Raw genomic sequence first — 14,298 nt, forward strand, 5'->3', positions numbered from 1 at the left:
ACAGATTTTGTGTAAAACTCCATTCATCAGTATTTATAAGGGTGGAAGGCACTATTCAAGTACAAATAACTGCCCTCATCGACATTCATACAGAAGTGATTGTTAATATCCACAATGTTTATCTGTAACATTTTTAGAAGGTAGCTTGCAGTACAAGTACGTTCCAATCTGAGTCAATAAGGCCATGAAACTGGAAGTGGAAATAATCTTAAAAGCTGGTAGTAAGATTAAAGGTGTTTCAACAAAGGGGAATTCAAGCAGTTCCTGCTTCAATTTCTGTATGATGTAGTTTAAAACCAATTTTCTTTCTTTCTTTCTTTCTTTCTTTCTTTCTTTGTATCAGTGTTGCACAATTTAAAATTATGGATGTACTGTATATGGAATGTAGATAATATTCAAACAAATATAAAATGTTCAGATGATTAGACTATTTTTGACCAGAAATGGACTACTTCAATAGCATTATCTTGGCCATCTGCTAGATCTTCTTTTGTACACACTGGGGGGGCATAAATTGCATGCATATAAATGTTGCGTTGATTGAATTTTTCCAAATTCACATAAAATCTGTCCTGTATTCAAGGAGCCCCATTTTTCTTGATTATTCTTTTATCTTCCTAATTCATTTCGAAGTCTCTTAAGTGACTTCCAGATGGTCCAGCCAGGATCTTGTCCTGATGGGAGACATTTTTCAACATTCATACATTCTGCAGAGTATCTTATTTTCACCCTCCACAGATACAGCCTAGCGTCTTATGGTTTGATATTTAGAGACTGGGATGTGTGCAGAAAACTTTCCCTCTATTTTAGTCATCATATAGACTCTAGAAGGTTAGTGTCCATGACGTAGATGGGTTAGGTACTGTATTACCTTATTTCATCCATCATTTGCTAGCATCTCTCAACATATCTCCAGAGGGGGGATGCCTTCCAAATAATAGACTTTTTCAAGTGGAGTAAGTTTCAGGCAGCCAGTAACAATCCTGCATGATTCTTTAAGAGCTACATCCACTTGTTTGCATTGTGCTGAATTATAACTTACTGCACTAGCATGTTCTGCTGTGGGACACAGGGGACAGGCTATTGTTTTTATATCAGCAGAAGGCTCATTCACACTGCAAAATGCCTCTCCTCTACTTTCCCTTCTGTATGAACATGGATCAGATGTGAACATAAATAGTGCAAAAGAGCTCAAATGTGATTTAAGGTTTATACATGTAAATGTCCTTTGCATAAACTCTAGTGTGCCTATGTACTAATTCATTACAATCAGATCTGTCCCTTTAGTGGAAACTTTTACAATTCTGTATACATGACATATTAAGATAAAATATTAACTAGAACTTGTATGACATACCCAGTGTGGTATACTGGATAGACTGATTGACTAGGATTCAGGAGACCTGGGTTTGTTTGCAGAAAAGGAAGGAAAGAAGGAAGACAGTTAATAGAGTTGCTCTATCTTTTGATGTATGACAACTCCTAGTCCCAGAATTCAGCCGGGGGGTGGGGGGGAAAGACCAGCCAATTTATGGGACTGGGACTTCTTTTTCTCCCCCCTCCCCCACCATACCATTCTACTACCTTCTCTCACATATTAGTCCCCAGCATAATATCAGAGGATTTTCCCTACCAGGAAATGAGGTGAAAAAGACAGAAGGACAAAGGTATAGGGAGGCCTCTAAAACAGTTACTCAAAACCACAGCTACATCTAGAATGATGGCAACTGAATGCCAAACCAAATTCTTTGGCACAACTCTCAGAATCCAGCCAGTATGATCTTTGTATGCCCATATTCCACCTATCTATACCTGTTTAATTATTTGAAATGGAAAAGTGGGAAGGCCAAGGTGCTGTACTGTAGGATCCAACATGCAATCTCTTCAGACTGGAACTAACCCTGGATAGACTAAGATATTGAGGGGCAGGCAGCTGAAGTGTATTATCCAAACTCTAATTCAAACATAGTGGTGGTGGGGGCTGTAAATGTGTGTTAGATAGCAAAGCTGTGGGAATGGTCCAAAACCAGCAATGCACAGACCCACACACAAAAACACAGCATTTACTTGTGGATCACTTATATGCAGACTGACTCTTTTTAAGTGAAAAGGTGACAGAAATTCTTGTAATAGAGAACCAAACAACAAAACAATAATGAGAGAAAAGAGCTGTTCTTTGAAGTTTGCAACAAACATGAAGAACGTGGCACTGTATTAACAATGACAGTCCTTCAACACCATTTTTTATGAAAAGCAAAACTAGAGCCCTAGCTGAGACTTGAACTGGTAAAAGACAAGAACTATGTCTAATGTCTATGATATATTAAAAACAAAAACAAATGACACACACAAACAGCTGGTTACAGACATCTTTAGGGTAACTGAAGCCCTAGGCCATTTCTTATATCTACCTAACGTCCGTATCCATCCTTGTTTTTGTTTCCACTTCTCTCTTCCTCCTCTAAATTTATTATCAGTAGCTTTGGTCCATAGGTTTTTGTGGATTTTTCAACAGTGCCTAAACACACCTGCCTGCCCTGAGAGCAGAATATCTTAATAACTGAAATCTAAGAGTTGTTGAAGCAGTGGCCCAGAACACCTGTCTCCATTTCAGATCCAACAAGTGGAAAATCATTGTGTTATAGCCAAAAAGACATTTTGCAAGATCCAATGCTCTGCTTTATTTTCCAGTCTATGAATACAGTGATTCCTACTGTAGTTCCCATATGACTTCTGTGCTAAACATTAAAAAAAAACTTTTGAAATAGTTTTCTGAATATGAGTTATATCTTTTCTGGAGTTCTCAAAGTCAGGTGTGCCAGTTGTTCCTACTGTGAAACTGAGATACACTGTTAGAATAAGGGGCAGCCCCTTTGCTGTGGAATCCAAACAAGGGTCATTGTTAACTAAAATGGAATCTGAACTGCCCAAACAAACAACAGCCAGTGTCATCCTCCAAGTACAGTTTTCTGCTAAAAGTATCATGTGTGCTGGTATTGTATTTTTATTACAATATGTCTAGCCAAGAAAGTAGCACCTGAAAGTAGACCATATTACATTATGAAAGCAGACCTAGGACTTCTAAACCAAAAACCCTCATCCAAAAGAAAGAAAAAAAAACCCAACCCTGCCTGGCTCATGTTGCCTTAGTGATCTGTTTTATCTCTGATACCATTTGTTAGAGCTTGGGATGGAATGAGCAAAGGTTCAAACTAAGTGTCAGTTTCTTCTTTCTGTTTTGCCATAAGGGTGACCTCCACTTTCATAAAGAACATTTAGCAATGCTTCAGCACCAGGGACATTAGAGGGGGCTGGTGGGGGGAACAGAGGCAGCCTCAGTCACAAACAACACACATCCTGTAAACAAAATGTCAGGTAACCACACAATGTCATGAACAAAGTCAGCTGAAAGATTTGTGTCTAAGCTAAAAGTCAAGGATATGATTCCAAGATTACAGCCTGGAAATGTTTGTATCCCATACTGAAGCAAGATAACCTCCGGTTGCACAAAAGAAAAAAGATAAGCAATATTTGATTACACCAGACATTCTTGTTTGATCTTATCAATGGAATTCACACTTACCAGGCAAATGCACATTATGCAAGGATTGTCTGTGATAAAAGGGATCTGTAGAACTTCTCCTTCCTTTTCACATTTTGCAACAGAGCCTGTAGAGGAATTTTTAAAATTAATACTTTCCCTCTCTCACTTTGTCCATTCACTGGTCACCTTCAACACTGAATTTGGAATTAAACTAGCTATGTGCAGGACTTCAGCACACTTATGCAGAAGTATCTGTGAAGATTCTCAGTCATCCAGGTGAGGTTATCTGGAAGTTGCGTTATGGCAAGCGGACTTCTTTCTTATTAGGTTGAAACATTTCACTACTCATTCAAGCAGCTTGGTTTCTTTAGATGGACAAAGGACTTATGCAGAAGTAAGCTCCATTTAAATGAATAGGACCAGCTTTAGAATAAGTATTTATCCCTTTTTCATCAGACTAAACATACCAAACATTCAAAAATCTTTCAAAAGTACTCTTCATATTGTCACCTAATTGCCCTCTCAAAAATATTCAACTGAAACCATGAGAAGTAGAAATAATGGGATTTGATAGTTAATAATTGCATTTAGTATTCATTATAAATGCCATACATGAGTCTTAGAAGAGGGGTGTTCCTCATCCTTTCAAACACCTTGGGAGTCTCATGCATTTAAATGAATTTTAGACAATGTTGATGAGCACACAGTCTCTCTATGGAAATGAATGGGGAAAAATTCTATTGCTGCTTTTGATGGGTCAGATCAACAGTCCACCAATGTATTAAAAGCTCAAAAACTATAGACTAATAGTAGCATCAATTTTCCAAAAAGAAAAAAGAAAAAACAAGTCAACTGAGGGAACCTCTCTTGGTGACCCCCATATTGTCCTATGCTGGTATAATTTTCTGAGTTCCAAAACTTCTTGAATACTGTATCTACAAATGATTTCTTTATGCATCAGGTCCATCAGAAATGGGGGAGGGAAGACAGCTTCGGCCCTTCACTTGTTTGGAAACCATGTAACAGATATGCTACAATCATGTGCCTCTTTTTGACAACGATTTGATATTAAGTGCCAGCATTAAACCAAATCCACACCTGTAAACCCACTGCTGTCAATGATACCAGACGAAATTACTAATGATTCCTTATTATCATTTTAGTACTGGATCAGAGGGGGGGGGGAAATCTCAGTTGTTCTCATACACTTCCCAACATTACTGATCTAGGTGTTCCGTCTACAGGCAACTATCCTCAGAATGCATCATGAGGCTCCAAGACAGGGGCCAGGCGTTCCTTGGCACCAAACCCAGCTTTCACACTTAAAAGGGAATCGCAGCCAATCCTGGCTGCCAGGCCCGTGATCCTATCTGTATGATATCCGCGTGCTTTCAGAATGGAAAGAGACTGCGGGGGGGGGGGAACCGTAGTGAGGGCTTCCCTTCCCATCTCCCCCCACCCCGCTCCGAAGCCGGTAAAGTGACCCTTGCATGCACAGAACTCTTCCGTCAAGAATGACGCCCCGAACTGCTGCGGTGTGCATGCTTCCATACACGCATCCTGACACTTGCCTTTTGCACTAAAACTCGGTGCCGCACACAGATGCGAGCATCCCCTTTCGGCGTGTCTCCGGGGCGCGAGCTGCGCCCGGGGGGCTGGCCGGCTGAGCGCGTGCGACTCCCTTCTCCCGCCTCCCAAGACGGACATCCTTACCTGTCAGGAAGGAGGAAGCCAGGGCCATGGGAGGTCCCAGGTGGTGCAACCAGAGCCAGGCGGCAAAGGTTAGCCCGGGCGAGAGGAGCGGCTGAGCCCGAGCTCCTCGGAAGCAGCTCAGGAGCCAGAGCATCGTTCTACGGAGCTCGGCGCTCTCAGGCTTGCTCTCTGGCGGCCGCAGTGGCGGCGGCAGCGGCGGCAAAGGGAAGGAGGGAGGGAGGGAGGCAGACGGAGCGAGAGAGGGCTTGGCGGCGCGTGAAGGAGGAGTAAGGAGGAGAAGAGCCCGGCAGGGAAGTTGCTGCCGGGGATGCAGAGGAGGCAAGCAGGCAGGCAGGCAGGGAGGGAGTCCGGGGCGGAGGGACGAGGAGATGGGAGGGCTCCTCGTGCTCCTATTCCTCCGCGTGCTGAGCGAGCTTTGAGGCGCTCTCCTGCCCACCCGGCGGCCCCTCCTGAGCGGGATATGGGTGGGCGGCGAGGTGACGGGGGAGGGGGGGGAGACGCCCGGCGGGGCGGGGCCGGGCCGGGCCGGGTGGCGCGGCGGCGGCGCCTCCGCCTCGCACCGTGAGAGGAGTCGGTCGCTGCTGGTGGCGCTACCGCCGACCCCCTCGTGCCCTCCACCGGCTCAGCACACACGTAGGGAGGCGCGCAAGGCGCCTGGGGTCGGTGCCCTTTGCCTACCGGGACCCAGTCGGGTCTGAAAGCTGCTAGTTGTTGTCGCTGGATTTTCTGTGAGGGGGAAAGTAACGCGAAAAAGAGACGGCGTCAACTCGCTGCCTTTGCAGAGAGAAAGAGAGAAAGAGACCCGCTCCTGTGAGGCCCTGGCTCCCTAACGGCATTGCGGGAGGGAGAAAGCAAAAGTGAGGTGAGAGATGAAGGAAAGAGCTCTCCTTCGTTTGCTCAAGACATTTTGCTACCTGAGGCAAAGAACAAGATGACGCTTGCCTTTCGTATTCTCGACACTGGAAGCTGGCCTCTAAGCTTCCATGGCAGCTGTAGGCATAGGTGGTCGGAAGGAGGGTTCGCTCCCCGACCCTGGGATTAGGCACGTTCACCCCACTGGACAGCCGTCTAGTTTAGAGACTGCAGATGAGCCTATATGGCGCTCAACTCACTCCCCGCACACTTTGGCCCCGCTTCTTAATATCTGCTGCCTGAGGAAACTGCCTCACGTTGCCAAATGGTAAAGCTGGGCCTGTTCACATGTTTAAAAGTGCATTTATCTGACCCTCATAACAGACCTGCTTGCCTTTGCCAGTAATAGTGGTGCTAGTGGTGATGGAGGAAGACACAGGATGTAAATGCTGCCAGACCATAGCCCTACAATCAAGTCATTTTTGACTCAAGGTGATTCTATGAATTAATGACCGCCAAAAGGTCTTGTCATTAACAACTCTCCTCAGGACATGTCAAGTTTCTCTCACCTTTTTTTCCCCTAAGTAATCTTCTCCAGCAGTATGGCTTTTTCCAGGGAATGTTGTCTTCTCATGAAATGTCTGAGGGGCAAAGTATGATAGCCATCATTCAGTTGTCTTTGCTTAGTAAGGATGGAGGCTTTGATCTAGAGCCTATTTACTTGTCTTTCTAGCATCCACAGGATCAGCAAAGCATTCTTCCAATGCCACACTTTGAATTTTTTTAGTACTTCCTTGATTGCCCAGCTTTCAAATCTGCACACTATAATCAGCAGTAACAGTGCCCCTGTGTTCCTTTGTTTTCCATATTTATTGACATAGTTTGTTAAGATTTTGATAGTCTCTGTCACTTGAAATAACCCTATTGGTATCTCATCTACTTGTGATTTGTTTCTTCCAGTTGCTTTCAGAGCAGCTTTCAGATCATGTCATAAAAATCACTTTTTTATTTAAAGATTCAAAAAAAAATTGAAGGAATTTGTCACCCCTGTACAGGTAGCTAGCTGTTCAATACACTTTTTCCAGCTTCTTTATATTTTGTTTTGATCAGATATTATATTGGTCTTTTGTCCTGATCAGATACTGTATTAGATCTGTGGGATCACACAGAAGAGATCTTTTATTCTTTTTTTGAGGGGACAGCGGCAATGATTATTATAATAATTATCTTTATCCTTGCATGCAAGTGTCTGAAACATTGCATTTAGGATTCTAGACCTGCTTCTATCAACATTTGCTGTTCCTTCTTGTCTGTTGTTAACAATTTTAAGTTTCTTCATTCATCTGTCAAGATTTTTATTTTGGCCAAAAATAGTTCTGTTGCATTCTTCTTTTATAATGTTTCTGCTTTCATTCCACTGTTCTTCTGGTTCATGGTAAGTTCAGTTTAGTAATGTAAATCTGTTCATTACAAAGTTTTAAAATTTCTCAGAAATGTTGTTTAAATTGCTTTTGGCATTATGAAAATTTTAGTGTTCTACTCTGTTTTTGATACAGTCTATACTGCAATCAACTCCTAGTTTTGTTTTTTGCAGATAGAATAGAAGTCTTCTGCTTCTGGTAATACTGTATTATTACTTTATTCACCTCTGTGTGTAAAATCATCTGTTCAATTGCCTGAAGCATGTATTTTCAATAAACCAATTGTTGGTTTCACATAATTATATGAGTCACTCTCAAACTTTATTTCTGACTTATAGACCAATTTCTCCACAATTTTCTGATTCTGCTTCATTTCCAATATCTGTCTTCCTGGCAACATACCTATCAGCCCATCCATTCTGGTATATAGTCAATTTCCTTCTGAACACTTGCATAAGCTTACAATTTTGCCTTCTTCAGCATCTGTAGCTCGGAGTGTAGACCAGAATGATGGTTAAGTTTATGGGCTTTCCATGAAGTCTGGTTCATATTACTTGGCCAGATTTTTATTATACCTCCTAACTTCTTCTGCCATCTATTGCTTCACTATTGGAGCAACATAGTTTCTTCTAGGTTTGTTATATCCAATGTAAAACATTTTGTTTGTTTGTTTGCTGCACTTTTGTACCACCTTTCTCCTATCAATGGAACTCAAGGTGCCTTTCAGATAATTAAAAGGACAATAATTATTACAACATCTAAGAAATATTAAAATTATTAAATATGGAAATATTGAAATCATCATATAAAAAGAAATTTAAAAGTAAGCATTTAAAAAACATATTAAGAATATAATGGCAGCAGGTAGATTTATACAACTGAAAATGTCCTATTTCAATGCAATTTAGTTTGATCTCACCCAGTATTGCAGTATTTAATGCTTTATGTTTGCATTTACTTTGGTTCATATGATTCAGATCCCATGTCCCAGATATGTTATATAGCATCACACCTGCTTTTTGCAACTACACATCAGTAAACAAACATCTTTTGGTTTTAACTTAAAACTGGGGCTTATTTTTTGGTTAGGACTTATATTACAAGCATCCCGAAAAATCATAGGTAAAGGTAAAGGTTCCCCTTGACATTTAGTCCAGTCATGTCCAACTATAGGGGGCGGTGCTCATCCCTGTTTCCAAGCCATAGAGCTAGCATTTGTCCGAAGACAGTTTCTGTGGTCACATGGCCAGCGTGACTAGCCACGGAACGCCGTTACCTTCCCACTGTGGTGGTACCTGTAGTGAACAGCCCTGACCTCACCTACCTGTCACCGCAGAACATTGACGCAGGAGCCAATGAGAGAACAGAAGGTGGAGCCGGGGGAAAGGAGCAAGATAAAAGACTGGTGGAGAGAGTCTGAGAGAGACAGTGTGTGGCTTAAAAGTAATGAAGAGTGAGTTAGAGAACTGTAAGAGTGTAGATTGAAGATAATGATTATTATCTTCCCTTGTTAAATAAAAGACTTATTTTTTGACACTTATCAACACTTAATTGATATTAAAACATTAATATCTGGTGACAGCGAAGAAGGAAGAGCAACAACCTTGTGAAAGCCAGAGGAATAGGGACTTCAGAGGCGATCGCGACAGTACCTATTTATATACTTGCATTTTTACGTGCTTTTGAATTGCCAGGAGCTGGGAAAAGTGATGGGAGCTCACTCCATCATGTGGATTCGATCTTACGACTGCTGGTCTTCCAATCTTTCAGTACAGAGGCTTCTGCGGTTTAACCCACAGCACCACCACATCTCACATACTAGGGCTTATTTTCAGATTAGGTCTTATTTGGGGGGGAAACAGGGTATTGTCTGTGAAAAATCCCTTGCCAGCATTATATTTTGCTACTGCCTTCTAGCAGTAGCCATTCATGAATGTCTCAACTCCCAGCACCTTTGGAATGAGAGGTTGCCCACCTGTAATTGTAGTTCTTCGGGTGGACCTCTATGATTCACACCCTGTTTGATCCGCACCTGCGCGGAACCTCATCGGAAGATTCTAGAGCTTCTGCATTAGCAATGAACACATTAGAATATGTGTTCATTGTATAAGTAACTTGGAACCAAGCCTGCCTTCATTTTATGTAACCCTTTCCCCGCCTGATGTGGTTTTTTAAGACTTAAATCAACCGTCCCTCCCATTTTGAAGATATTAAGCTGGTCTCCATCCATCACAGAGCAGATCGGAACACATTCCTGTTCTCTGAAGGCTGGGCTCTTGTTTTTTCCCCCTTTTTTTAAAACAGGGGTCAGTCCCTTTTTGATTTCTAAAAAATGATTGTCATTTTCCACTTTTTTTTATCCTGGAGTGGAAGTCAGAATAACCACTTTAATTTTTTCTTCCCCTCGCCTTCCCTCCCCTTTATTTTCTTTTCTTTTTAATGTACATAAATGTATGGGGGGAACCAAGGGACGTGTTAGCACTGCGGGCTAAACCGCAGAAGCCTGTGCTGCAGGGTCAGAAGGGCAGCAGTCGTAAGATCGAATTCATGCAACGGAGTGAGCTCCCGTTGCTTTGTTCCAGCTCCTCGCCAACCTAGCAGTTCGAAAGCATGTAAATGCGAGTAGATAAATAGGTACCACCTCAGTGGGAAAGTAAAACGGTGTTCCTTAGTCATGCTGGCCACGTGACAACAGAAACTGTCTTTGGACAAGTGCTGGCTCTACGGCTTGAAAAATGGGATGAGCACCACCCCCTAGAGTCGGACACGACTGGACTAAAAATGTCAAGGGGAACCTTTACCTGAAAATTAGGAATAGGCCTCCCCCACTTCATTAATATATTTTAAGGACATGCATCCAGGGCATCAGACTATGCATGTCCCAATCTGCTCCCTCCCCTATTGATCAGATGATTTGGAAAACAACATGACCTCACATTTGACATTTAAAACATGTATTCTGCCATTATATTTTTCTCCCTTCCTTTTTTATTTTCTTGAAAATGAATAGGTTAGACCCTTTTCTGTACCTTGAGCATAAATAGGGAAGAAGGATGAACTGGGAGGGATGGTGGTGTTGAGTGGCCAGAGCTGGGGGGGACAACACATATGCAGATATGTGTGTGTAAATTGTAAATTGTAAATAGACACACACAAGAACATATAAATGTAAATTAGAATCTAGGATGATGATGATGATCCTTTGCCTAAGTTTATCGAGCAGAGCACTGGTCGGACCAAATGGCAACCCAATGCGCATGCTGAGCATGGGTTTGAACCACACGCGATGAAGTGAGCTGTCGAGTTTGTTGATGTTGACGGTTCTGATTAGGGATTGGTGGGTGATCCAAGAGCATTGAATATGGAACGGTGTCAAGCCGTTCGGGATGCGAATCCTCAGGCGATGGAATAACCGAAGGATTGCTGGAAGAAATGGAAGGTTGTGGACTGGGAGGAGAGGACGTTAGTCGGTCGACTCTATCATCCCATTCTGGAGACTGAGAACAGGGTTGATGGGATGGAAGTCTGTCATCATCTGAGGGAGATCTGACCGAAATTGATTCAGAGAGTTGTTGTGGTTGTGGTGGGATGTCTGTAGGCTTAGACTGTTTAGCTTATTTAGGAGGAACAGGTTCCAGAGCCGGAGCAGTTTCAGTAGGTCTTTGACATTTAGAAGTTGTTTTCAAAGTTGAGGACTTCAGTATCAAGGGTTTTGATTTGTGTGTCTTCGAGGTCGACATAGACGATGCAGATGGAGAATCAGAAAGGGATGGTGTAGCCGATAGATGTTGTTTTGATGAATCAGTAACGGCTTTTTCCATTACTTTGGTTTGGGAAGTGGCCCTGCAGGGAGTTTGGGCCATTTGAACTGGTTGTAAGGATTGTTCCCAAAGTCAGAGTTTTAGTCTCAAGAGGCGAGATCGAAGAACTCCGCACTTAAAATTTTTGCAATCGGTATAGGAGGAAATATGGTGTTTGTGATGTTTACCACGTGGCCCTTGTTTGTTTCCCCAAACAAAGGGCTCATGCTATGTCATCCCACCTGCAGATACCAATTGTGACATTTTCTCTTTTCTTCACTGCCACCAGTGGATTTTCTTTTATCCACAATATATATACAGTGGACCCTCTACTTAAGGAATTAATCTGTATTGGAATGGTGGCTGCAAGTCGAAAAGTCTGTAAGTCGAATCTCCATTGACCTACAATGCACTGAAAACCGATTAATCCCATAACCAGTGGTTTTTATTCTATTTTTATTCCATTTTGGTTTTTTTCTGGTCTGTAAGTCGATTCTCTGGCTGCAAGTCGAATCTAAATTTTGCAGCCAGAGAAGTCTGTAACTCGAAAAGTCTGTAAGTCGAGCCGTCTGTAAGTCGAGGGTCCACTGTAGTCAGTCACTTGTCTGGTTACTGCCAACAGAACTTATTTATTGAAGTGTATTCACTTTAATCAGAATCATATGCTCTGTGTCGCAATCACCTCTGAAGTCCCTAATACCCTGGTCTTCGCAAGGTTCTCGCTCTTCCTTTCTCTTCGCTGCCACCAGATATTAATGCTTTAATATCAATTAAATGTTGGGACACGTGTGATGCCAAAAACATAAATCTTTTATTTAACAAGGGAAGATGATAATCAGTAAGGACTCATAGAATAAATTACTGGCTGCAAATCACTTATATTGAATCTATTAGAATTAGAATATTTCTTCTTAACTTTTTTAAATATCTGCTTCAATTTCCACTCTTATAGTTCTCTAATTCACTCTTCACTACTCTTAAGCCACACACAGTCTCTCCCCAGACCCTCTCTCCCAGTCTTTTTATCCTTTCCCCTCCCCTCTGGCTCCACCTTCCGTTCTCTCATTGGCTCCTGTGTGAAGGTTCCGCAGTGATGGGCAGGTGAGGTCAGGGCTGTTCACTGCATTCTTTATTCAATGCATACAATCAGATAATTAAAATATCATATATCTTGCCACATAACTAATCACCACCTGCTCTACCTATTAATCTTGACCATCTTATCTCTATTAGTATCTGTTCTCACAATCTCCCTATCTCTTTCTCTGCAAATTCTCTATCTCTCCCTCATCTCTTCTGTCAAACCTTCTTATATCCGCTGACTCCTCCCCTCCACTCCTCTCATAGGCTCATGCAAATGAGATCCAGACTGTGAGTGACAGGAGTGACATGGGGCAATCGTCACAATGTTGTTCTCCCAAACAGAAAAGGCACTTAGTGTGTCCGTTGGAAAGTGGGATATTATCACAGACAACACAGTGCTTAAACGGGCCCAAAGGGACCATGAATAGGAGAAATAATTGAGGGGGGGGGAACAATGATTGAAGGGGAGGGTGCTGTAGCTGGAAGCCAAGTGAGGGGAAAGGAAAAAAATCTATGATGAAAATGAGTTTAATAGTTTACAAATAAAAGATTGATAACAGGAAGGAATCAAGAATAAGCTCTCTTTCTCTTTTACTCACAGAAACAGAATTATGAGGCTCTCAATGTGGCAGTTGAAAGAAACTCAACGGGGATGCTTGGCGCCAAGGTACTTATAGGGGTGGGTAGGGGCATATTCTAATGTGTTCATTGCTACCGCAGAAGCTCTAGAATCTTCTGATGAGGCTCTGTGCAGGCGCGGCTCACCCAGAGTGTGACTCACAGAGGCCACAAAGAAGAACTATCAATTCTCTTCTGCTGATGTGGCCATTTATTCCTGAAGAGGATGGATATACCTTTAGTCGGTTGTTTCAACTTTGCCTGTTTTACCTTGAGTTACTGTTAGAAGTCTGGACATGCTAATGAAGTCAAGCCTCCTGACAGTATTGCTCTGACACACTTAAATCCCTTTACCATGTTAAGGTGTGCATCCAACAGTTGGGGTTAGTCCTGGAACTTATAAGGAATAGTGTTTCAATAGTATTTAGATAGTGTCTTTAAAAAAACAGTTTAATTGGCTAAAATGTGTCCTTGCTTCAGAAGAATAAGGCATAAATTTTGCCAAGCACCAGCAACCAAATTAAAAGCAGCATTTTCACATAGTCTTTTAAGGTACCTGCTATGAGCCGTACATAATTTGAAACTTTAAGCTCAGAAAATACGGCTCTTATTTTAGAATTGGTAGTTATATTAGTACATGTAAATGTATCCACGTTTAATCAAGTCATGCAATTAATCAGCAAAGATTTGTTTAATCAAGTGACTGTTATAGTAAGTCTAGAATGGGAGAGTACGATAAGAAGAAAGGTTCCACTTCTTAGTACTCTGTACCTAGAAAATCCAAGAAAGCATCGTCTAAATCTGAGGGAGTCCTACATACCAGAGACTGTAGAATTGTGGGAGGATCTTTAGTTCAGAAAGAGTTGTTTCCAGGCAGAGTTCAGCCTTATACATCTTTTTCAAGTAACCTTCATACTGTATGATGCCTTTAAGGAGTTTTCAGATGGGAGGGACTTTTCTGGACTGGTAGCAGCCAATAGTTCCCTCTCTAACTCAGATTTTTTCCCTATCTTTTTTTCTATCAGGATTCTGTCAGTGTTAGCAATGGAGTCTGAAGACCGAGTGAAGCATTTTGCCAGCTATGTAACCAATCAGTTAGTCAATAATGAAGCTAGTCAACAAGTTAACAGTTTACAAAATATGATTATTGTTTTTCATCTATGAAGAACTGTAAGTAAACTGAAACATTGTATTATTCCTCATTACCAAAGTCTCTGAGTGAATGTATCAAAACAATAAGTGCTAGTTGAGCTAAACTAGCAAATAA

At 41.9% G+C, this 14,298-nt stretch overlaps 1 protein-coding gene and 1 long non-coding RNA gene across 3 annotated transcripts in view; one reads left to right on the plus strand and one right to left on the minus strand.

Moving 5' to 3' along the window:
- Positions 1-5,716, minus strand: part of BMPER (BMP binding endothelial regulator) — a 240,960-nt gene extending 235,244 nt beyond the window's left edge. For both annotated transcript variants that reach the window (XM_020788156.3, XM_073003797.2), the window contains exons 1-2: positions 5,258-5,716; positions 3,584-3,669 (exon numbers count right to left, since the gene is read on the minus strand). In XM_020788156.3, coding sequence (XP_020643815.3) covers positions 3,584-3,669; positions 5,258-5,390 — 219 coding nt within the window. In that variant the 5' untranslated portion in view covers positions 5,391-5,716. The remainder of the gene's footprint in view (positions 1-3,583; positions 3,670-5,257) is intronic.
- Positions 5,717-5,751: 35 nt separating this feature from the next.
- LOC140708343 (uncharacterized) overlaps positions 5,752-14,298 on the plus strand; it is a 73,408-nt gene continuing 64,861 nt past the window's right edge. The window contains exons 1-3 of the long non-coding RNA XR_013537376.1: positions 5,752-6,119; positions 13,015-13,080; positions 14,057-14,201. This is a non-coding gene — a long non-coding RNA (uncharacterized LOC140708343). The remainder of the gene's footprint in view (positions 6,120-13,014; positions 13,081-14,056; positions 14,202-14,298) is intronic.

Source organism: Pogona vitticeps, chromosome 6 (genome assembly GCF_051106095.1).
Source record: "Pogona vitticeps strain Pit_001003342236 chromosome 6, PviZW2.1, whole genome shotgun sequence".
Classification (NCBI taxonomy): domain Eukaryota; kingdom Metazoa; phylum Chordata; class Lepidosauria; order Squamata; family Agamidae; genus Pogona; species Pogona vitticeps.